Source organism: Stegostoma tigrinum, chromosome 40, assembly GCF_030684315.1.
Source record: "Stegostoma tigrinum isolate sSteTig4 chromosome 40, sSteTig4.hap1, whole genome shotgun sequence".
Lineage (NCBI taxonomy): Eukaryota > Metazoa > Chordata > Chondrichthyes > Orectolobiformes > Stegostomatidae > Stegostoma > Stegostoma tigrinum.
The window spans coordinates 11587380-11612491 of NC_081393.1; the positions used below are offsets into that span (position 1 = coordinate 11587380).

The following is a 25112-nucleotide window of genomic DNA, read 5'->3' on the forward strand; positions in this document are numbered from 1 at the left end:
CACGTAACCTGGATACAAACAACCCAATGAAGCTGTCAAGAGGACCAGCAGGAAGGAAAGGTCTGTGTTCAGAATGCAAACCAGCAGCAACCTCATTGAATCCACTGGTGAATAGAGTCCAGAAAAGGCCCTTCGGCCTATGAAGTCTGAATCACCAATGCTACACCATATCGGCACTTTACAGGTTAAACATGGACAAGAAAATCCCTTGGTTACCCCAGACCATCCTCCCTCAGCTGATGAATCAGCAAACCTCCACGTTGAGCAACACTGGAAGAAGCACTGAGGATGGCAAGGGTGCATAATATACTCTGAACGGGGGATTTTAATGTTCACCGCCAAAAGTGGTTCAGCAGCAATACTACTGATCAAGCTTAACAGCTGCAGAGGGACAGAGCTGCTAGACGGGGTCTGCAGGAGGTAGTGAGGGAACCAACAAGAGGGAAAAACACACATCACCTCATCCTTACCAATCTGACAGCTGCAGGTGTATCTGACCATGACAGTATGAATAAGCCACCTCACACTCCTTGTGGAGACAAAGTCTTGCCTTCACATTGAGAATATATCATGCTGTGCTATGCTATCACCATATTAAACGGGACAGATTTCAAACTGATCTAGCAACTCAAGACTGGGCATCCAGTACACACTGTGGCCATCAACGGCAGCAGAACTGTATTCAAGCACAATCTGTAACTTCATGGTCTAGCATATCCCCCAACTGAGCCATGATCACTAAGCTACAAGATCAACCTGGTTCAATGGAGGGTGCAAGAGACATGTGAGGAGAAGCATCAGGCAGAATGAAAGATGAGTCAACAACCTGGTGAAGCAGGACTACTTGTATGGCAAAGAGCATAAATACCAAGCGACAGACAGAGCTAAAAGATCCCACAACCAACGGATCAGATCAAAGCTCTGCAGTCCTGCTCCATCCTATTGAGAATGGTGGTGGACAATTAAACAACTCACAGGAGGAAGCTCCAGAAATATTTGCATGCTCAATAATGGAGGGGTCCAGTAGATCAGCGCAGAAGACCAGGTTGAAGCGTTCACAATAATCACCTGTGAGGAGTGTCAAGCAGATAATACATTTCAGCCTCTTCCAGTGGTTCACAGCATCACGAATGCAGATGTGCAGCTAATTCCTTTCACCCCACCTGACATCAAGCAACTGTTGGAGACACCGAATACAGAGAAGGTTGAGGGCCCTGACAACATTGCAGCAACAGTCCTTGTGCTCCAGAAATTGCCACACCCTGAGCAATTTTTTCCAGTACAGTTACAACATTAGCATCTACCCAAATATGTGGAAAATTGCCCAGCTACGTCCTGCACACAGCCAACAGGAAAAATCCAATCCAGCCAATTACTGCCCATTAGTTTCCTCTCAATCATCAATTAAGTGACGAAAAATGTCAAAGCGCTATCCAATAGGACCTACTTAGCAATAACCTGCTCAGTAACACCCAGTCACTCAACTCCTGACCTCAATACAGCCTTGATTCAACCATGGACAAAAAAAAGAGCTGAATTCCAGAGTTAGAATGAAAGTGACAGCTCTTGACATCAAGGCCACATCTGACCAGAGTGTGACATCGACAAGCCCAAGCAAAACTGGAATTAAAGGGAACTGGGACAAAGTCTCTGCAGGTTGGAGTCACACTTAGCACAGAGGAAGATGACTATGGTTATTGGAGGTCAGTCATTTCAGGCCCAGGACATCTCTGCAGGAGCTTCTCAGACATGAGGTATTCGCTGATGGCTTCACAATATTCAAAACCATTCATAACTCCTCAAGATAGTGAAGCAGTCTACTTTTAAGTGGGACAATATCCAGGCTTGGACTGATAAATGCCAAGTAACATTCGCACCACACAAATGCCAGGGAATAACATCTCCAATAAGAAAAACATCTAATCACTGCTCCTCAACCTTCAATAGTGTTACCATCACTGAATCATCCCCCATAATCAACCTTCTTGAGGTTACCCTTGATCAGAAACTCAACTGGATTCATCACATAAACACAGGGGCAACAACAGCAAATCAGAGGCTAGGGATACTGCAATGAGTAATAGACTTCCTGACTCCCCAGTGCGTATCCACCATCTACAAGGCATAAGTCAGGAGTGTGATGAAATACTCCCCACTTGCCTGGATGGGTGTAGCTTTAACAACACTCGAAGCTTGGCACCATCCAGGACAAAGCAGCCCACTTGATTGGCACCACATTCATAAAAATCCACTCCATCCACAATCAAAGTTCAGTAGCAGCAGTGTATGCAAGTGCGGCTTGTAGATTGCAGAAATTCACCCAAGATCCTTGAACATGATCTTCCAAACCCACAACCACTTCCATCTAGAAGGACAAGAGCAGCAGATACATGGGAACACCACCATCTGCAAGTTCCCCTCCAAGCCACTCCACATCCTGACTTGGAAATACATCACTGTTCCTACACTGTCCCTGGGTCAAAATTCTGGAATTCTCCCTTTCAGGGCCTAGAGAATCTACTTACAGCACTTGGACTGCGGAAGTTCACACAGGCAGTTCGCCACCACCTTCACAAGGGCAACGAGGGACAGGCAATAAATGTTGTCCAACCAACAGCATAAACATGCCACTAGTGAATAAAAAAGAACAGATTTAAAAGCCGACAAAGACAGGAATGCGTTGGATATTCTACTATTTGAAGCTAATGGCTTTGATATCTTGCACACAACAGCAGAGTCCTGATGGCCTTGGGATTTTTATCCTTCAGTCAAACTTGTCTTTTGCAAACTATTCTCAAACAGACAAAATAGTGACCACGAGATGGCACCAAACCTAGCATTGAAAGCAGTCAGAAAACGTGGAAGGTGCAGAAACTCCAACAACCATTTAACAAACTGCGTCAGCTGAGTTCGACTGTCCTACTTATTCATGTGACTTCCCGCAAACCCCAGCAATGCAAGAGGCCAAAAACACCGAATTAAAACAGCATGGTATCCCAATGCAGCTTTTGAGCCACATGAGTGTGAAGGATTGTGACATAAACAATGCAAGTAAAGTTTACCACTCGATAGCAAATACACGTACATAGAGAATTAAGCAAACACAAGGGTTGGGAGACGGAAAATAGGCTAACGAAAAAAATAAAAAGGTTTAACTGAAACAAAACAAAAAAAGCTGGCGGACTGACCAAGCACATGGAGAACAGTTAATGCTCAGTACTGGAAAGCTTGATGCAATATTTGACTCAGCATTTTGTTAAAACTATAATTAGATTTTCAATTGCAAGCTTTGTTTGAGCCGACTGCAAACGTACAATCACTTCACACCATTAGTGTATTCATTTGAATGGGAACTTCAGAAAATGACGGCAACAAAGGAAGGCCAAACTTTTCCAAAACCAACAGTTCAATTCTTACATTGAATCAAGCATGCCCGCTTCGACTAAAACTGCTATCACACTTGCACTTAAAAATCAGCAAATCTCCTGGCAGCGCATCTTGGGGCATTGTCTGACTTTTCAAAGGAGGTAGAAGATGGAAAAAGATGTCATCATCATTCTTTTCTTGCTGATTACATCACTCCACTTCCTGCCCACAGCCCAAGACCTACACTCAGTTGGAAACCCACAGACACGAAGAATCAATTCAACTGAATCAACAAGAATGTATTCATTCAACAAGTTTCAAATTTGCACTAAGCCTAATTTTAACCTTTAGGCAGAACCACTTTCTGATATCACTGCCAATCTTTTTCTTGAATTACATACATTTGTTTCATTAACATAAAGAGCCAAGTATCATTACAACATGGTTTTTACCGATTCACCTGTGGATGATCCAAATAACATATCTTCTGGATAACCATTTGGACTTCTAACAGATCATAAATCGAGCCTGAATTGGCAGGCAGTGTTACAATCCAACATCACACCAGCAAAATCTATGGTACATTCCAACGAAGAGTCCACACTTTCAGTGAATGAGTACACCAGACGAGAGATCTACGAGACTTATGATGGGAATAAGACTTCACAGTTTTGAAGTAACAGCAATAAACGTGATGAGTCAATCTAAAGACACTAATACTATCAACAAGACCCAGAAAAAGGCGTGATAAATATGGTTAAACAGGTTGATCAAAATACCTGACGCTGCACATCAAAAAGCTAAAATGATCGAGACGTGTTGGTTTCACTGAACTCTCATTCAGTCATCAACACAGAACTTGTCATTCAGTCACCTTGCCAGCAATACAGTCTAACATGGAATGTACACGTGCATCTCCCTATCACAGACGGACTTGCCCAACTACCTTGGAATTCTTCAATAACCGGCCTTGACCAAATGAAACCTCGACATACTAAAAGGCTTCCAACAAGCCCAGGCTCTATTGCTGAGCACAAGCAAAGGCAGCCTCCTAGCAAAGTCTTGGCACTGAGTGTGCTTGACATGTTGCAGTTCTCAGATTGCGGGCAACCCCTGTACAACTGGAGGAAATAGTTGTCAGCAACAGTGACTGGATTATTAATCCAAAGTCTCAGAATAACTGAGGCCATGGTTTTAAAAACCAATCACAGCTGGTGGAATTTCAATACACAATAACAAAGAAAACGGGAATGGACTCTTCGGCACACCAAGCCTGTTCCCAGCTGATCGAACATTTCAATACTTCATGCGTTCCTGTAACCCACCAGATCAGTTGCGATCACAAATTTACCCCTCTACACCCAGAAGATTCTGAAAGACTGAATTTCCACAGCACTCTGATGGAGAATTCAAAAGGTTTAGGACCTAGAGTTAAAAAAAATTCTTCTCCTCTCAGACCTGAGTGGTATTTTGGTTACTTTTACGCTGTCTCCCACCAGTTCTGAACACCAACAAGGGGAATATCATTTCAAGTATTTTATCAGCTTCAAAGAGATCCTCACCTGTCATCACAGCGTCAGAGAGTTAGGGAGCATGGAAACAGACCCTTCAGTCCAATTCATCCATGCCAACCAGGTTTTCAAAATTAAGCTAGTTTAAGCTAATCCCACTTACCTACATTTAGCCCATGTCCCTCTAAACCTCAACTATTCACATACATGTCCAAATGTCTTTTAAACGTTTTAATTCCACTGTTGATTACTACATCCTCTGGCAGTTTCTTTGACATATGGACTATCCTCTCTGAAAAGGTTGCCCTTCAGGTCCCTTTTAAATCTGTCCCCTCTCACCTTAAACAAATGGCATCTAGTTTTGGACTCCCCTACCCTAAGAAAGAGACCTTGACTATTCATCTCATCTACACCTCTCACAATTTTATAAATCTCTTAAAGATCACTCATCAATTTCCTCCAATTCAGAGACCAAAAGTCTTCTCTCCATGCTACCACTTCCAAGCACCACAATTTCTGAACAAGAGTCCTGACCCAAATAATCAACGTTCCTGATCCTCTGATGCTGCCTGACCTACTGTGTTCCTCCAGCCCCACATTATGTTATCTCTGACTCCAGCATCTGCAGTTCTTGTTATCTCTGACCAATTTCAAGCAATTGTGCACCTGAACTCCCAGGTCTCTCTGCTTGGCAACCCTCCCAGGACCCTCCCATTCTTCAAAACTCTGGAGAATCCAGGCTCTGTTAGCTCAATCTGTCATCACTAGGTCAGCCTAACATACTGGGAACAAGTAGTTGACCCTTGACAACAATAATATTCTTCCTGAAGCAAGGAGACAAAATCTGTACACAGTACACCAGGTGTGGTCCACCCAAGCTCCTACACAATTGAGGCAAGACTTGACTATTCCGTCACTTCAATTAATTTGTGTAATTCATGAAAACCTGGAATATAAAGGTGTGATATCTCAGACTGGTACTATGAAAACTATCAACTGATGTACAACTTGACCTTGTTAACTTATGTCCCGTAGGGAAAGGGAAATCTGCCATCCTTACCCACTACAGCCTACATCCAACTCCATATTGATAGTATGTGGTTAACTCTGAACCACTGGTTGAAGTATCCAGTCAGCCATTCAGTTTGTAGGTTCAGACGGAATGACAACAATGATAGTCTTGCCAGGGCAGAAAAACATCCCATCGAAGGGGAAAGAAAATACTTATTCACTATGGCAAAGAATCCATGGAGGGTGACAAGGCAATGTCAATTGAATAAAATGTTTCAGCTTCCTTTTTCTAAAATACACTTAACAGACCAGCCCGCAACACTGGCTTTTCCTTTGTCTGTTACTTCCCACGGTCCCTTCGTTTCAGCAACCAGTTTCAATACCCTCTTTGGGTATCTTAATTCCTTCTTTGTGATCTTAGTCAGTTTCATTCTTCTAGTCTTTCGAAGGGACTTCCTTCGTACTGCATTTTATCTGAGTGTTCCATTACCAGTCTAAATATGCCTGGCGCTAGGTTCGTAAAGGGCCAAGAATTGGACTGGCACACCTGAACCGAACCCAGACAACAAAGTTACTTGTGTTGTCATGTCCAGTTAGGAACTCAACTCTCATTGACCAAAATGAAAGTGGAGACCAGCCTTAACCCATGACTCTCAGCACATCAACCTACATCTTTCCACAGTTACTCAGTGAATATGCACTGGATAGCATTCTACAATAAATCAAGTGAGAATGCAGTTGTCAAGCAGTTGCAAATGAGTTGATAGGTCAATAACTACCAGCATGATCCCAAATGCTAGCTTGCACTAGATTAACAGAGGCCTAAATGTCTGACACATTCCAGTCCAGGTTTGAATGACTCAAGTGGCTGTTCAGTTCGTGAGCCAAAAGGAAATACAAATTATTCCATCTGAAGCATCTTGAAAACCATATGTCATTGCTGAAAACATTTTAAAGGAAAGTTTGAATTCATTCAGACAAAATAAAGGAACCCCAACATGACTACCACAGTTACTCTGAATGGTTTGTTCTTGCATGTCAAAATAATTTGATCCAAGAAACTAGTCACGAGTGGGCAACTCAACCTTGTCTCAATGACTGGTACTTTCAAAAGATTAAAACTGTATTTGTAATGTCTCCGGGTGCTTCACAGGACAGATATATAGCAAAATTTGACACGAAAGGAGATATCAGGGAAAATCAGCAAAATAACTTCAGGTGTAGATTTTGAGGAGTGATTTGAAGTGTAAACAGAGACAAGAAAATAGAGTGGTCTAAGAAGAACATTCCAAAGCTTAGTGCCTTGCTAAGACACTGATTGTACAGCAACTGAAATCAGGGATGCTCAAAATGCACAACCACAACAGTGCAGGCTACTTTTGAGGTTGGAGGGGCTGAGGGAAATAGGGACAAAAAAATTCTAGTGTTTTTTTTCCCAAATACTGTTTCCTGTTTGCACAGTTCATCCGAACTCCTCAAATATATGACTTACTGGCAATCTTTTGTATTCCTCCCAACATGCTCTTACCTCATTCAGCAATCCTCTGGAATCAGAATCGTTCATGTCTCTGCAACCTGGACTTGTCATCTCCACATCTGTAGATGCCCGACTACGTTTTTTCAACGGTTTGCACGAATCTGACAGCTCGCTAGCACCTGAAAGCAAAACAGTAAGGCTATTTGGCTTGCGCCTTTTCACATAACATTCTGTTACACAGACCCAAACATGAAACAAAGCAATCCATGTTTGCAAGTTGCCTCAGAATTTCTTAAGGGAAATGCTCAGCATCAAGGATCATTACAGTATAAGTGACTCAGAGGTAGCAAGAACTGCAGATGCTGGAGTCAGAGACAACACAGTGTGGAAGTGAAGGAACACAGCAGGCCAGGCAGTGTCAGAGAAGCAGGAAATTTGATGTTTCAGGTCGGGACCCTTCTTCAGAAATGGGGAGCAGGAAGGGAGCTGGGCAATAAATACAGAGAGGAGGGATGGGGCTGGGGAAGTTAGGTAGGATGGTGATAGGTGAGTGCAGATAGAGAGTAGTAGGGATTGGTCAGTGGGTTGGGTGGGGAGGATGGTGGCTGGTCGGACCTTACCTGGCAGAGCTGAATTCATTGCTCCATGCGCATGAGATAATGATGTTCCTCTCTGTGGGCCTGTCATCTCTGTTGTTGGTGCAGTTTCCACCTGTGAGCCAAAACACAAGTTGTAAATACAAACTAATAGCAAATCCAGAGATGGCTGATGGCATTCTGACTGTGGTACTTGGGAACACGTCACTCATTCCAAGTACTTCCAGTTATTCTCTCTGTGATGTTTGCAAGACTCTCACTAGAATTCAGAGAGCCGAAGGGCCTGTACTGTGCTGTAATGTTCTATGTTCGATGTTCAATCACAGTGATAGTGAGACCTCTGTATTCATACAAATCAATTAGAATTCCTAACAAGCTATATTTTCATCCACTGTCTCTCCCTTCAACTTGAACAGCACATCCAAACGAAGGTGCAAAGTGAACATAAATTGAAAGGTTGCTGATTGTGAAATAAGGTGATTAAATCAAGAGAGTGAATCTCCAGGCTTTGGTCAAATTCCCTGGCCTCTGTCGAAAAAGAGTGAACATAAACATGACTTTACTGTCCACAAGAGAGGCTCTGCTGAATTTTCAGTTAACTCATTATTCTTCCATGTATGAGAACTGTTCAACACTTGTACTGATGGAATACTCTTCTTTGAACCCCTGCGTACTCTCTGTTCCGGTTTTCCATTCTTTGCACATACAAGAAAGACGGGAACAAATTTCAAAATCTTAGCAGTAAAATTTATTGTATGTTCTTTTCTTTGAAATGCAGTGAAGTTGTCTCCATGTCTTGCTTTCATGTTGTTTAGCCTTTCAAATAAAAACTGAAAACCCCATTTCTTTCCCTTTTCCAGTAAGTGAAAGGTTATTTACAGCAGAAGACAGAGAAATTTCACTTCACACGAGTTCAAATTTTTGGTGAAGATGAAACTGAGTTCTGAAACCAGTTGAGTACCTATGTGTATTTATTACGGATCCAGTACCCCAAATCTCGCAGGTTGAAAAACAGAATTCTCCAAAATAAAAATGACGTTTCTCTCTGAGTTATGCTACATTTTAACACTGTAAAAATTTACCTCTATTGCTCAAGGAACAGCGTTCAACTGCTGTCTGGACTGTGCTTTTCATGATCCACCATTCTGAGAATGAGTTGGATTGGAACATTCACTAAAAATGCATGCTTTAAACACTTAAAGGTTTGGACAAAGCTAGGCTGGAAGTCCCAAATCCTGCAGAATCCACCACAAGAAACAGAAGATGCACAGGTATTGTCATTCCATATTCTGGTTTTGGGTTCATATTCAACACATCTTGCTCAGAGAATAAGCAAAACCCCTTTATAAACCAAGCAAGGGGAAACCTGGTCATGGAAAAATAAAGGGATTGTGAAGTCCAATGGAGTAAAACAAAGTGACTTGGATGAAGAGAGTATTGCTAAGTTAGGAGCAGGACTAAGTTATTACATGAGATGAAGACGTGACAAATGGACCAGATGAACTGAATGGATTAAACTACAGAAATGGTGTTCCATGTGGAGAAGTCACAATTCACTGATATTGAATCTAACAAAGGCAAATCCTAACATTTAAGAGTGAGAAACTTAGAACTTTGGAACAACAATATGATTTTGATGTCAGTGTGGACAAACTAACAGTTATTGCATGAGTGCATAAGGAAGCCAAGAAGAAAAGTTCAGTGAACTGTCAATGTCAATGTCAAGAAGCTTGAAGTTCAGAAGTGACTGAGGGAAATGTATACCAAAATAACAGACTGATCCAGGAGATAACAGCAAGATCCAGAGGTAAGATTTTAATACAAATCACACCAACCTAATTTGTATATCTTTGCGTTTCCAAGGTTTATTAATGATCTAACAGCCATAACAAACAGGAAAGGATATTCAACCAAATTCATCAAGTTCAGCTACTACTTCGCATTGGGGAATAGAGAACCAAAGAGCACAAAATTAGACCTAGGACATAGAGTACAAAAATCACAATTTTCCCATAAATGTTAGCATTAATCTTATTCCATCCCCACCTCTGAAATGAGAGGCTGTTGGATTCTAGGACCACTGAGGTGTTCAAGAATAAGGTCATAGATATTCAAAACTTAAAGTGCAGCTGGGACCTTGGATCAACAAGGAAATGGAGTTGAGGGGCAGATAAGCTAGTGACGTAAGTGAATGATAGAATTGGGTCAAGGGGCTGAATGGATTATTTTTATACCCTTGATCTTCCCTGATCCACCAATAACCAACCTCCACGGTCCCAGGATGTACCTGTTCTTTTCGCATTTTCTTTTTTGGTACAACTTCAGCACACTTTTCAGATTCAGAACGACTTCGAACTGATCTTCTTTGTGGTTTCCTTTCTAAAAGGTGCAAAAGAGAATTTCAAACAGAAACGAAATAAAACAAAACCTGAAAGGAAATATCAAAAGGCACTGAATGCATTGATGAGAAATTAGCTGATTTGGGATCCTTAATGGCTGACATAAAAGAAAGCTCCACTTCTCAAAATGTTCAGACTATTCTTTCCCCACTTAGCCCCATCTTCAATCGAGCTCACCAATAAACTGCACAGTCTTTACTTCCACATCCCCGCACCTTAAATAAATATGAGACACCAACATTAAATAAGCATGAGATTGAACAGCAAACAAAAACCTCTTTTATAGCTCTCAGTCAAGATTCACAAAGAGCACGTAAAGGCCTGATTTGGCTCAATCCAAATTTTCTCACCAACTTCAGATTGGATATTTATCAATTTGGCTACATTCCATCATCTAAAAGTTGTCTGTCCGAAACTTGTGACATAACAATATGAAACTCAAGCCGCTGCCCTCATGCTCATATCTCCCAGTGTTGCAAGTCTGTTAAATCAGCAACGTTATAGGGTCATTCCTGCAATGGTTCCAAATCCAACTTACAGCACAAGCATGCACAAAATACATGCTCACATACAGAAAAAACTGAACAAGTTCGTCATCCTGCATGTGCCATCCGGTTAACGTACAGAGACAGTTTGGGAGATCAAAACAGAAGAACATGGAGTGAAAAGAAAAGCAAAACGTTTCAGTGAAGAGGACAGAGATGATTGCTTACCTGAGGAAATCAGGTGTGCCTCTCCACGCACAGAGAACTGAACCTCTGCTTCTCGTTTCTCACTTCGGAGACTTAAGGGTGTGATGAGAATTTCCTTAACTTCTCTTGGTGATGGCTCTGCCTTAGTACTTGCTCCCTTCTAGGAATGAAACAATTTCATTAGCCACACAAAATCTACATCAACTAGCTACAACTTTTAGCTCCCTGTGGAGTCCCGAACCCAAAAAGAACTCAAGAGAAAGATCGAAACAAAGACTTATTTATTGATGGAAAGAAACAACTGGGTAAAAATTAAATTCCTTTCATTGTGCTGGTGACAAAAATTACAAACTATTACCTATATCAAAGCAACCCAGATCCACCTGTGATTTCGACAAACCACACAATTTGATAAAATATTCAAAAGGAGATGAACTGCAAAGAAGATAATTACTTTACTAACAGAAAACGTCTGTTCTTCGAGAAACATGCCAAGAATCGTAAATGTCTTTTTTTAATGTTCTGCAAATTGTAACTTAAATATGAAGCCAAGTATAAAACTGCAATCATAGGTAGCATGTTTTCAACCAAATGTCATGGGGAATGGGAGGTGTCGGTTTTCACCAACTTTTTAAATCCGCACAGCAGGTTTAATTTCACTTGAATGTAGTCCTATGTTTGAAGCTTCAATATTACATTGCTCCAGCCTCTCTCAACCATTCCAACCTCACCCGAAATCTCTCATTTTTCTGGCTTGTCTCCTGATGACTTTCAATCTTCTTCCAGTCAAGATGACATTCTCTGCTGCCATTTTCAAAGCAGCTGTTCAATCAGCTAAACTGGAATAGGTGATTTTACTTTAGACAATCCAGACACTAGTCTGACTGAAAGAATGCAGAGTGTCAAGTCTTGTCGCTTGGAATATTTTCGTGAATGTCAAATACACTTCATAAACATTTTAAAACAACAAAAATGCTCATTTTTTTTAAAAGCAGAAATGAAATTCTCAATCGGAATCTTATTATGCCTATCATCACCCATGACTTCAAACTGGAAAGCAGGAGTGAAAACAAATCAAAATTTTGAAAAAAAGAGAAATGTTAAGATCGCTGAATTACATTATCTAACTTCCACGGATTAATTGAACCAAAATAGGAACGTGAGCACCCTACAGAAAATTACAAGTTCTATTTGGTTTCAGAAAATATTTGTATGTCAACATCACACAAATATGCTCAATTATATGACTTAAAACAATCAGCATCTCCAGTCGGGAGGTGCATAGCATCATTATGTGTCTAGCCATTCTATGAACGTTTGGTACTCGGTCACCCATTCAAGAAACATGTATGAATTAGGAACAGGCCTAGGTCAATTTCAGCAATTCTACTTTACGTAATCAAATGTTATGCAAAAACTGACGCACAACTGATTTCAGGAACTTTAAACATGGTTTATACCATAACCTGAGCTGATCAGATGCCAGGCAAACAAACAGATAAGATTTAGAAATTCCAAGTCTCAGAAACAATGGAGACAGAGAAAAATTCCCCATGTCCCAATTATTTCATTTTAAACAGAGATGTAAAAAAAATAGGATTAGAACAGCAGGCCCTCAAAATGGCATCGGTCAGTAAGACCGTAGATACAGGAGCAGCATTCAGCCATTTGGCCCATCATGTCTGCTCTGCCATTTAATCATTGCTGATAAGTTTCTCAGTCCCATTCTCTGCCTTCTCCCTGAATCCCTTGACCCCCCACTCATCAAGAATCTATCTTTCTCCATCTTAAAAACACTCAATGACTTGGCCGCCACAGCTCTCTGCAGCAATGAGTTCAATGGTTTCACCACCCTCTGGCTGAAGAAATTGCTCCTCATTTCAGTTCTCAAGGATTGTTCCTTCTCAGGGAGGCTGTTCCCTGCATCCTACTCTCTCCAAATCAAGGAAATATCCCTCCATGTCCGTTCTATCCAAGCCTTTCAGTATCCTGCAAGGTTCAGTGAGCTCTCCGCCCACTCATCATTCTGAGGTCCATCGGGTACAGATCCACAGACCTCAACTACTTCTCACATGACAAGCCCTTGTTGCTATGAACCTCTTCAGGACCTGTTCCAACATCTGCACATTGTTCCTTTAATAGGGGTCCAAAACTCCTCACAATATTCTAAAGGCAGCGTGACCAAAGCCATGTACAACCTCAGCAGTACCTGTCTGCTCTTATATTGTAGCTCTCTTCTCAATGAATGCCTGTATTGCATAGCCTGCTTAACTGTCAAATAAACTAGCACATCAATCTGAAGAGAATCCTGAACTAGGACTCCCAAGTCCCTTTGGGTTTCAGTTTTCTGAAGCCTTTCCTTTTTAGAAAGCAGTCTTCACTTCTATTCTTTGTAGCAAAACCCGTAAGCTCACTATTATGTCACTACTTTGCCCACTCGCCTACCATATCCAGGTCCTTCTGCCCACTCTCTGCTTCCTCAACACCACTGTTCTTTCTATCTTTCCGTCAACTGCAAATTCAGCAATACTGTCCTCTGTCCCTTCATCCAAATCGTTAATGTGAATAGCTGTGTCCTAAAACTGATCCATGCAGAACTCCACTAGTTATTGGCTGCTATTCTGAAAAAGACCCTTCTAACTCTTCTGCCAGTCTGCCAATCTTCGGCCAATTGTAGTACCTTGCCCCTAACACCAGTGGCTCTTATTTCAATGCTGTTTTGACTGCACTGCAACTTCTATTTGCGCTGATGTGGAGGTGTTGATGTTAGACCTGGGTGGACAAAGTCAGAAGTCACACAACACTAAGTTGTAGTCCAACAGGTTTATTTTAAATCACAGCCTTTTGGAGTTTTGACTTCACCTGACAAAGGAGAGGCAGTCTGAAAGCTTGTGATTTCAAATGAACCTGTCAGACTACAACCTGGCGCTGTCTGACTTCTGCCTTCAAATTTGCCCCACCTTGTGTAAGTGCTGCATGAGACTCACAGGTTCCTGTTCATATTCTGATCTTTCAACAAGTGACAATTAACGGCTAGTCCAGACAGCCATTCTCTCTCTCTCTCTCTCTCTCGTGCGTGCACAAACACACACACACACACACACACACACACACACTCCAGCTGGAGTCACAGGGCAGTAAACACTCAAGAGTAATCATGAAGTGAGATTCCTGACGTTCCTTTATTTTTGTTTTTCTTCCTATTTGTGGCTTTTCAGCATCAAGGTCATGTTTCTCAAAAGCAAGGAAATAAAATCTGGAATTCAACTGAGGGGTTACTTGTGCGGTGAACTTCTAAGTGGGATGTTGTCGGATTGCAAACACAGAGTGACAAGGTGCTATTACTCTAAGTTGGAGACAAATGATTTTACTCATGGAAAGAAGGTATGGCATGAAGCCTGCTAGTGACTGGTCACATTTTACGCTCAACTTGCGCACACGATTCACCAATCATCAACAAACTGTCAATAGGTCAGGCAAGCAACGTGGAGTAATCAAATGGCATATTTCTTTTTTAACCCCTTTAAAACAATCTATGTATTAATTACCCTTGAAATATTCCTCTTTGACATAACAAAATACTTGTTAGGCAATTTTCCATTGGTATTATTCCCCTCGATTTCAAATACCTGGTCATTTTTTCTTACTGGCAACACCTCACAGTCAGAATTGCCACCAGTTCTTTTCTCAGCCTGGTTCCCCCTGAGGTTTGCAAGGGAAGGTGGCAGTGATTTCCTAGCTGCTGCTGTTCTCCAAGTCATTTTGGGGGGAGGCTCTTGGATGTTTGCTTGCCTTTCGTGTGCCCACTGGCCCGCGTCGTCAGCAGTGGAGAGTGCTGAAGAGGCCTGCTTGCCCACTCTCTGGTCGTGTGGAGGACTGGGCAATGTTCCAAGGCGTCTATTTCTTTTTACTTCATGATTTACTGATGTTGCAGTCGTATCTGCTGATGCATCAGACTTTTCATCCACATAAATGAAAGTGTACTGTGCGATCCTTTCCTCCTTAGTCAATCTCAATGCATCTTCGACTTGAGTTATGCCAACATCCCACTGAGGTCGAATTCTTTGTGCTATAGGCTTCAAAATCTACAGGCAAAAATTGAAAAAGCCAAATTAAGTACAACACAGCAATTATCATGCTCACAAATTAAAGAAAAACAAAATCGTACCTATTTGCATTTGTGTCACAGCTTTTACATCTACAGAATATGTCAAAATAATTCAGTAAAAGCTTTTCAAACAAAGTCATTCTTATAACATAAGAACAAATAACAACCAGTTACTGCAACATCACGACATTCTTCCTGCCTTCAGTGTAAAATTAGTTTTGTCTGAGGGATAACATCGGAGCCATGACACCAGGATAATTTCCCAGAAGTTGTGTAATCCAGTCTTCTGCAACAAACTGACATTTTATCCCTGACCATACAGGAATCCCTCTGAACCCAGTACCCTGTTTAAAAAAAAAAGAGAACTTGCTCCACTGAGTCAAGGTACAAGCTCAGACTTGTTTAAGCCAGCTAGTAGAGGATGAGGATAGAACTGGAACCACTTTTGACTCATTCGCAGAGTCATATAGCACAGAAACAAACCCTTTGGTCCCACCAACGCATGCACAAGACAATCCCAGAACAAAATGAGCCCCACCAGCCTGCTCCTGGCCCATATCCCTCCAAATCTTTCCTCATCAGCTATCTAGTGGAGTGTATTTACAACATTGTAAATGTACAGCATCAACTACTTCCTCAAGAAGTTTACTCCACACGGAGACCATCCTGTTTAAAAAAGTTTCCCCCTCTTGTCTTTTTGTAAAATCTCTCTCCGCTCACCTTAAAAATGCACCCGCTAGTCTTGAAATTCCCCATCCTAGAGAAAAGACAAACTCCCATTAATTCTATCTATACCTCATTATTTTATAAACTTCTAATCAGGTCGCCTCTCTCCCTTCTATACTTCAGAGAAGAGTCCCAGCCTATCTAGCCTTTGTTAAAACTCAAACCTTCCAAACCTGGCAACATCCTGTTAAGTCTCTTCTGAGCCATCTCCAGCTTCACAATATCTTTGCTATAACTGGGCAATCAGAACTGAACACAATATTCAGGAAGAGGCCTCATCAGTGTCCTGTACAAACTCAACATGACCTCCCAACAACGATACTCATAGCACTAAGCAATGAAGGCAAGCATGCCTAACTCCTTTTTAAAACCACCCTGTCTAAATGTGACTCAAGGTTTGAAGAATTACGTTCCTGTAGAACCCTCAATGAAACACCATGAACAGAGTTGCCCCACATTTCCCGTCCAGACTTTAGGTATTTTAACAACAGTTTTGCAGTTAGGCATAATGCGTTCACCATAGTTTGTGCCACATTGTTTAACACATGCGGCAAGTCACATCATCATATTACTGAAAAAGTCTAAAACCTGTGTTGATCGTATCATTCAACATTCTTCTGTGTAGATGAACAAGACCAGACCTTCGCCTGCCAAGAGATGAGTTCAGTCATGGCTAGTAAGGTAGAACAATCCTCCTAAAATTGGAAACACCAGAATGGGATACACTGCAAAGAGACTTAGCAATTCATTATGGGCACCCATGGGGCACTGAGCGCCTTTGGCAGTGCAACTGTATTTAACGCAATCAGTAACTTTATGTCTTTGTATATCCCCAAGTTCTGAAAATCATCACAACAGGAAATCAACTCGGCGTCATTGAAGAGTATAGACTGGCATACCAGCAGCAGTACTAGGCACTCCTAAACATGACATGCCTGGTGAAGTTACAGAACAGAATCACTTGCAAGCCAAACAAGAGAAGCAGCATGCAATTGACAATCCCGTAACAAATAGGTCACATGTCTCTTCTGCCTTCCTGCCACATCCCTAAGGGAACAGTGGCCAATTAAACTAAAACGATAATGAAGGATGCACAAATATCCTGATCCTTAATCATGTTGAGGCTGAAGTATTTGCAGCCATGAAGCAAGGAGAGGATGATCCACCTTGGTCTCTTCCCAAGGTCCCCTGTATCAGAGCTGCCAGCTTTCAAACAATTTGATTCAATCCTTCTGCTGTTAAGAAATGTCCAAAGGCACGAGAGACTGTGCCAAGGCTGAGAGTCCTGGCAACAATGGAGCAGTAACAGCTGAGACTTGTGCTGTATCCTAGGCCTAGCTGTTTGTGTATATCTGCAACACTGGCATCTGCCCACCAAGTGGAAAATTATCAAGCTGTGTCCTGGACACGAAAATCGGGACATACCAAGTCCAGCCTCTTCCCACCCGACCAATCAGCTCTCCATAATCAGCGAAGTAAGGGAAGGAGTTGACAACAGTGTTATTAGGCAGTACACAAAAAACAATGACCTGCTTACCGACGCCCAGTTTGGATTCCTCTGTGGGCCATTTAGCTCCTGGCCTCATAACAGCCTTCATCCAGAACAGGAAAAATAAATCACTCAACTCCAGAGCTGAGCCAAGAGTGACTGCCCTTGACGATACTGAGGCTTAGGCTGCATGTCATCCTAGTCGCAGAAAACAACCATCCCCAGAGAATCTAACCATCACCTCTTCACATTCAAAGGCATTGTTGCTGAATTCCAAACAATGACTGTCCAGGACGTTACCAATGACCACAATCAAAACTGGACGAGCCAGACAAGCTACCACAGTAGTTTCAAGACAGTGAATTCTGAGGCAAACAGCGTACCTCCCGCGTTCTCAAATCATCTGTTTTCTGACTGATGTTTCGAGAGAGATGCACATCACACAGGATACAAGGAAACTCACCTCATCTTATTCTCAAAGGACAATGGGAATTTTCAGGCCAATCATGGAGAAAGAAAAGGCAATAAGATGGCAGGTTGCACACAAAAGCAAAGTAAAACCCAGGATCACACGACTTGTGTGATATCTCGTGACATTTTATGTTGTGAAATGAGGCTTTGTACTTGCTTAGGTAAGGAACTTCTCTCTCCATCTGCTCCATCTAGGCCAAGACTTGACTGGTCATCAGATACATACAGCAAGGTTGGAGCAAGATTATAATACTGAAAGAACTGTGGATGCTGTAAATCAGGAACTAATACAAAGTTGCTGGAAACTCTCAGCAGGTCTGAAAGCATCTGTGAAGGAAATAAACAGTTAACACGTCGGGTCCGGTGACCCTTCCTCAGAATTGATGTTGGCTGGGAAAACTTCAGTTTATATGCAGAATAAAGGGGAGGGGGATGGAGTAGGGAGTAAACAATAGGATAGAGCCTAAACACAGAAGAACAATTAGACCGATAAATAGTTGCTAATGATCAAGCTGGGAGGGTGAATAGCTGTTAATGGGGACTATTAGTGACTAACAACAGGTGGCGTGTAATGGCAGGCTATGTGGTAACAAGGCATGGTGTGTGGGGTGGGGGACTGGTACACGGGAGAGTTTAGGCCCTAAAATTATTGAACTCTATATTGAGTCCTGAGGGCTGCAGGGTCCACAAGTGGAAAATGAGGTGTTGTTCTTCCAGAGATAATAAGGACTGCAGATGCTGGAGAATCCAAGATAACAAGGTGTACAGCTGGACGAACGCAGCAGGACAAGCAGCATCAGAGGAGCAGGAAGGCTGACGTTTTGGGTCTAGACCATTATGGTGTAATGGTTGTTCTTCCAGCTTGCGTTGAGCTTTGCTGGAACACTGCAGCAAGCCAGAGACACAGATGTTGGCGAGAGAACGGGGTGGTGCATTAAAGCAGCAGGCAATGGGTAGTTCAGGGTGTTTTTGCAAGCAGAACGTAGATGTTCTGTGAAGCAGTCACCCAGTCTACGCTTTGTTTCCCCAATGTAGAGGAGAGCACATTGTGAGCAGCAAATGCAGTAGACTAGATTCTGGCAAGTGCAGGTCAAGTGTTACTTCATCTGGAAGGTACGTTTGGACTCTTGGATAATGGCGAAGTAAATGAGCTGGGGCTGCACCTTAGAGATAATGGGAACTGCAGATGCTGGAGAATTCCAAGATAATAAAATGTGAGGCTGGATGAACACAGCAGGCCAAGCAGCATCTCAGGAGCTCTCTGATGAAGGGTCTAGGCCCGAAACGTCAGCTTTTGTGCTCCTGAGATGCTGCTTGGCCTGCTGTGTTCATCCAGCCTCACATTTTATTATCTGGGGCTGCACCTTTGCTGGTTACAGGGGAAAGTGCCATAGGGCTGTGGGAGGTGTTGGGATTGAAGGAAGCGTGGACCAAGGTGCCCCGGATAAAATAGTTCCTGCAGAAGGCAGACAAGGGAGGGGAGGGTAATGTGCCTGCTAAGGTGATGCCAATTTTCCCTTTTCCTTGCAGGGGAAAAAAAAACAAGGTGGTACCAATCATGCCTTTTGAAGAGGTCAGGGTTTTTTCCCCCTCAATGCACAAATTATTTGAGTCTCAAATTACTTATTGTCCACTGTGCACGTGATCGGAATAGCTTTCTTTCCCCCAATTCCAAGACCAAGACCAGGACCCATTCCAAGTATGACGCAAACTGGCGGCATGGTGGCTCGGTGGTTAGCACTGCAGCCTCACAGCGCCAGGGACCCAGGTTCAATTCCAGCCTCGGGTGACTGTCTGTGTGGAGTTTGCACATTCACCCCGTGTCTGCGTGGGTTTCCTCCGGGTGCTCCAGTTTCCTCCCACAGTCCAAAGATGTGCAGGCTAGGTGGATTGGCCATGCTAAATTGCCCATAGTGTTCAGGGGTGTGTGGGTTATAGGGGGCTGGGTCTGGGTGGGATGCTGCAAAGGGGCGGTGTGGACTTGTTGGGCTGAAGGGCCTGTTTCCACACTGTAGGGAATCTAATCTAATAAATAAAAACTGCCAAAACCTTCTGTATACAGTTCTTCGGTATATGATGAGTTCTGCTTCATCTCTGCCATAGTAATTTCCCCATTGGTATGGATCAAATGCAAGTGCTCCTTGATGGACACACCTCTTCCTGTGTATGTATCAAATACTAGCTTTTATTTGTAACAATTACATCAAAGGATCAAAAGGTTATTGACAGAAATCAGGAACCGACAAGGATAATCATCCGTAATCATATTGAATGGCACAGCAGGTTTGAAGGGCTGAATGGCTTACTCCTGCTTTTATTTTCTTTGTTTCTAAAACGTCTGCCATGCCCTCTATCTCATCCACCTCAATTCTAGTACAGAATTCAGGTGTGATTTTTTTAGGGATCCTTTTAAATTAACAGCTATTGCCATGCATGCCAAGTTGAGATGTAAAAGCAAGAGTTGTAGGGTGCTCCCAAGCAACACCAGCTCCATACAGCTACCAATCACAAACTCCAAGCACCCTATAGTTCACTTGTCCAAGTCCTTTTCTCCTGTAAACCATTACAGTTTGACCGAGAGAGATAGACTCATTCCAACAGAGTCTTCACCGATTTCAGAAAGATTTATATGTCTGATGGGAGATGACAGAGATGCAAACCGGGAATGCAAGAAGTTTCTCTCAAAAGAAAACAGCAAGAGAAACACATTCTGCACTGAATGCTTTTAGCCAAAGCTTTTGCACAGAACTGAGATTCTGTGTTTTTTTCATTCTGTCACTGGACTTGGGAATCGCCAGCAAGAGTAGCACTTGTTGCCCACCCCCAAAATCTCCTTGAACTAAATGGCTTGCTCGGCCATTTCAGAGGGCAGTTAAGATCCAACCAAATTGCTGTGTGTCTGGATTCACACAATTTCCTTCCCTATAGAATACTGAAGGTTGCGTCATCACAATGACATGTACAATTTCCCAGATCTATCAATCAAATGTAAATTCCACCAACTGAAAGTTTTGAGCCCATCTCCCAAAGGCATTATCCTGGACCTGTGATTTCCTCATCCGCTGCCTTGACTTCGACCCTATTGTGACCTTAAACCACAAACAGATAGGACCTATCAATGCCATGTTGTTCCTTCAGACATTGGAAACAAGCCATGAAGAGCCAAGCTACCTCTCCGAGGTGATGTTCTGACTCAGTCTTTGTAAAATACATGCTGTTTCACAACAATGCACAGATATTCTCAAAACACATGAATGCATCCCAGAAACAGATTACTTTGAAATGCTTACGCCAACAAAACTCAAGAAGTGAATGAAAGAAGTGTACTTTAACAGCCACAATTTGAGTAAACAAACAGTCATAGCAGCCTTCCAATTTTGCCTCAACTAGCACGGTACATCTGGTCAGATCTCTTTGGAGAAAAGCCCAAAAGAGAAGATCTTGACGGAAAAACTGTTTGTTCAAATATGCAAATTTCAAAACAAAAACCCAGAGAAAACAACAGGATACTTTCTCCAGGGTAAATCTCTTAATGTCAACCATCTGAAAGCACCAGTTATCCACAGTATCTGATAAAAGTCACGAGATTCTGCTCCAAAAAAATATACTGCAAGTGACACTGGTTTCCATATTCTGGTCTGCACTATTGAGTAATCTTTATGACAGTTTCACATCATCAATTACCTTTTGCTTCTCTGCAGCATTGCTGGCCTGCTTGGCAGTTTCGGCTACAAGGACACTGTACTGTGAACGCCCCTTGTAAGGCACCACCCGCTTCTCATGGATCCAGGCTCGTTCTGGCACCGTCCCAAAGAACTGCACATGGTACTCGCGTGCACCTGCAAAAACAGATGTAAGATTACAGCTTCTAAAATCAGGTAGACTTCGGACATTGCCCATCTGGAAGATAGGCATAAAACAATGAAAACTCAGTTTTCCTTTCTCCTGATTGAAACAAAGGGAAGTTTCTTTTTAACATGCAAGCGATGCAAACACCAAAAACATGCCAACAAGTTCAGACATTTTTTTGAAAAGGCTTATTTCGTAACATGCCCATTTCTCCAACGAGGCAGCATATATTAACATCACAGGACAGAAACCACAAAAATATTAAGTTCACCCACAAGCTAGATCCAGGGGGTCTTATACGTGGCCTCTTCCAAATTATTTCATTTGGTAATTCACTGCTCTACTCAACTGGTGAAACGTAGTCAGTTAACGTAAAGCGCACAGGTCACTTCTGAATCCACTTCACTGCAATGGCACAATTCTGAAATTGAGGTGGACGCTTTCTTTGTGGTGACTGGCTATTTTATATCCACTCTAAAACATTTGGTTTCCACTCCTCCATTCATGTCGACATGTGCTCCCCGCTAGCTAGGTAAACTGCTCTCAGACCACTGCATTATTACTCCACAAGTCAGACAAAAGCAAGGCACCAAAGCGGCTCAGGGTGACTCAAGCAATTTTATCTCTGGAGAAATGGCCTTACCTTGCTGCATACAAAGCAAAATAAAGAAATCTGTAGGGAATGACTTGGACACGTGAAACCATTCCTGGTGGTGAACAAACAGCATTGCAGCCAGTACTTGCTAGCACCTGCACAAACAGGTGTAAGATTACAGCTTCTAAATCGGGCAGAGTTGGGACATCATCCATCTGAGAGACAGTTATAAAATATCAAACCTATAATTCATTCACTCACTCCTGGCTGAAATAAAGAGATGTTTTTCAACACGCAATTGATGCAAACACCAAGATAGTGACCCATGAGCCACATACTGAGCAAACACATTTCCATTGTTAATGCTGGAAAAAGTCACTGTAACATATTTTGACAAACTTGTACAACAGTGCTTCATTACAGCTTAAGAATTAAATTTATCCCATTCTCCCCCTCAGCCTAATCAATGTATTAATCAGTGGCAAAAATAGGTAATTATTTGAGACAGCATTTTTTTAATCATATATTTATTTTGTCATTAGCTCCTTCTTTGAGTTCAAGCTAATTAAACACATTGCATGTAAACAGAGATGGATTCAAATTATCAGAACAAAGTTTGCACTGAATATCTTAAAATTTCACCATGTCGCAGGATAATTATCATATACAGAAAAGAAGATTTCAGTATACATTTGCTGAAGGGAATGCAGTTGTATGTGCGCGAACAATATTTGCCCACAGGCACATGCATGACTGTGTCTCACACCGTTGCACTTCTGAGCTTTCACATGCTTGATAACACAAGGAACCAAACCAGCCAAGTGGGTGGATTTTGGGAAAATTAAACTGACCAATTGAGGACCTGTCAATTCACATTCTGGGGATAACTGCATAAATCACAAACTGATCATTAGTGTAGAGTTGCTGAAAATAAAAATTTACAGATTCCACCAGTTGTACCTATAAGTCGTTGTTTCCTAAAGCTGGGGTTCCTTTGCGGAGGTGGGGGGAGTAGTTCATCACTGTCAGGAATCTGACTTGCGTTTCATTGAATACTCAATCTGACACTCACAGAAGATTCACCTGTGTACTTTCTAGGAGGAATACAGGCCAATTTCTTCATCTGAAAGTAAGCCTGTTTTAGCTAATTAGAGTTCAGGATAAGAGCTGGGGAGTCATGCTGAGGTTATACAGGACATTGGTGAGGTCTCTTTTGGAGTGCTGTATCCAGTCCTGGTCACCCAGTTTATAGCAAAGATATTATCAAGCTAGAGAGGGTTCAGGAGAGATTTACCAGGATGTTGCCAGGTATGGAAGGTTTGAGTTAAAAGGAAAGGCTAGATAAGCTGGAAATTTTTGCACTGGAGCATAGGAGGTTGAGAGGTGACCTGAACTGAATTTATAAAATAATAATAAGTATAGACAGTGTCTATACTTCTTTTCCCTCAGGTGGGGGATTTCAAGCCCATGGGACTCATTTTTGAGCGGGGGGGGGGAGATTTAAAAAAAAAGTACAAGGCAATTTCTTTTTACACAGAGGCAGGGCGTTCACGCATACAAGAATCTTCCACAGGAAGTGGTGAATGCAGGTACAGTTACAACAACACTTAAAAGACATTTGTATAGATACATGAATATGAAAGATTTGGAGCAATACAGGCCACAAGCAAGCAAGAGAGATGAGTTTAGTTTGGGATTATGTTTGGCATGGACTGAAGAGCTGTTCCGGGCTGTATGACTCAATGTCTCTAAAATTCAACTATAGCTTTCATCAGGATTAGACTTTTTGAACTATTTCTTAAATAGAGCAGAGAACAGGTTTCATCCACAATTGATTACATTTTTATTCTTACCATTGTACCTCATCTTCCCAAAGCCTATCAGATTGGGCATGTGATGAAACATTCCCCACTTGCCTGCATCAATGTAGCTCCAACAGCATTAAAAAAAGCTCAAAATCATCTTGAACCAAGCAGCCCATTTTCGCTGGTCCCCCATCCACTTTCTTCAACATTCACTCCTCCATTCACCAGCGGCACTGCAGCAGCTCACAAAGCCTCCTTCGATAGCAGCTGCCAATCTCTCAAATTCTACTGTTTAGATGAACAAGGGTAACAAGCAAAGGGAGGCACCATAACCTCCAAGACATATCTGGGCCTTCAGCATTGCTGCATCAAAGTCTTGGAACCCCCGATGTGACCGTACCTTCACCCTTGGGCACTGTTCTGAGCTCACTGCAAACTACTCTAGAACCATTAGGCCAAACAGCAAACACTGGCCTTGCCAGTGACGGGCACATCTTCTGAATGAATACATAATTTTTTTTCAAAACTTTTTGTTGACATCCTGCTTTTGGAAGAGTGCCCAGAAAAAAATTTGTTCCATCTAAATAGTTTAATTTAACTAATCAAATGAAATGAAACTTGTCCAAATCTCATTTGAAACGGCAGTGTTATGCTCAAAGCCTCCATAAAGAAGCCACCTGCTTGGCTGCAAATCAAACAGAACTGTTCCATCAATAGAAACGGAGTATTTCTATTGGAACCTCTTTGGCCATAACAGTAAAAAAAATCCACGGACAGCATCTGCACGTGTTGCATGGCATGCTCAAGGGAAGAACAAAACAAACATAAAAATATGTGGTGTGATAATAAAATGTGAGGCTGGATGAACACAGCAGGCCAAGCAGCATCTCAGGAGCACAAAAGCTGACCTTTCGGGCCTAGACCCTTCATCAGAGAGGGGGATGGGGTGAGGGCTCTGGAATAAATAGGGAGAGAGGGGGAGGCGGACCGAAGATGGAGAGTAAAGAAGATAGGTGG

General features: G+C 42.2%; 1 protein-coding gene across 7 annotated transcripts in view; it reads right to left on the reverse strand.

The window, feature by feature from the left end:
* Nucleotides 1-25112, reverse strand: part of nsd3 (nuclear receptor binding SET domain protein 3) — a 105338-nt gene that overhangs the window by 48406 nt on the left and 31820 nt on the right. For 6 of the 7 annotated variants that reach the window (XM_059641150.1, XM_059641151.1, XM_059641149.1 and 3 more), the window contains exons 4-9: nucleotides 21531-21685; nucleotides 14682-15137; nucleotides 11074-11212; nucleotides 10249-10340; nucleotides 7986-8076; nucleotides 7417-7544 (exon numbers count right to left, since the gene is read on the reverse strand). In XM_059641150.1, coding sequence (XP_059497133.1) covers nucleotides 7417-7544; nucleotides 7986-8076; nucleotides 10249-10340; nucleotides 11074-11212; nucleotides 14682-15137; nucleotides 21531-21685 — 1061 coding nt within the window. The remainder of the gene's footprint in view (nucleotides 1-7416; nucleotides 7545-7985; nucleotides 8077-10248; nucleotides 10341-11073; nucleotides 11213-14681; nucleotides 15138-21530; nucleotides 21686-25112) is intronic. The other variant, XM_059641148.1, reaches the window with a different exon arrangement.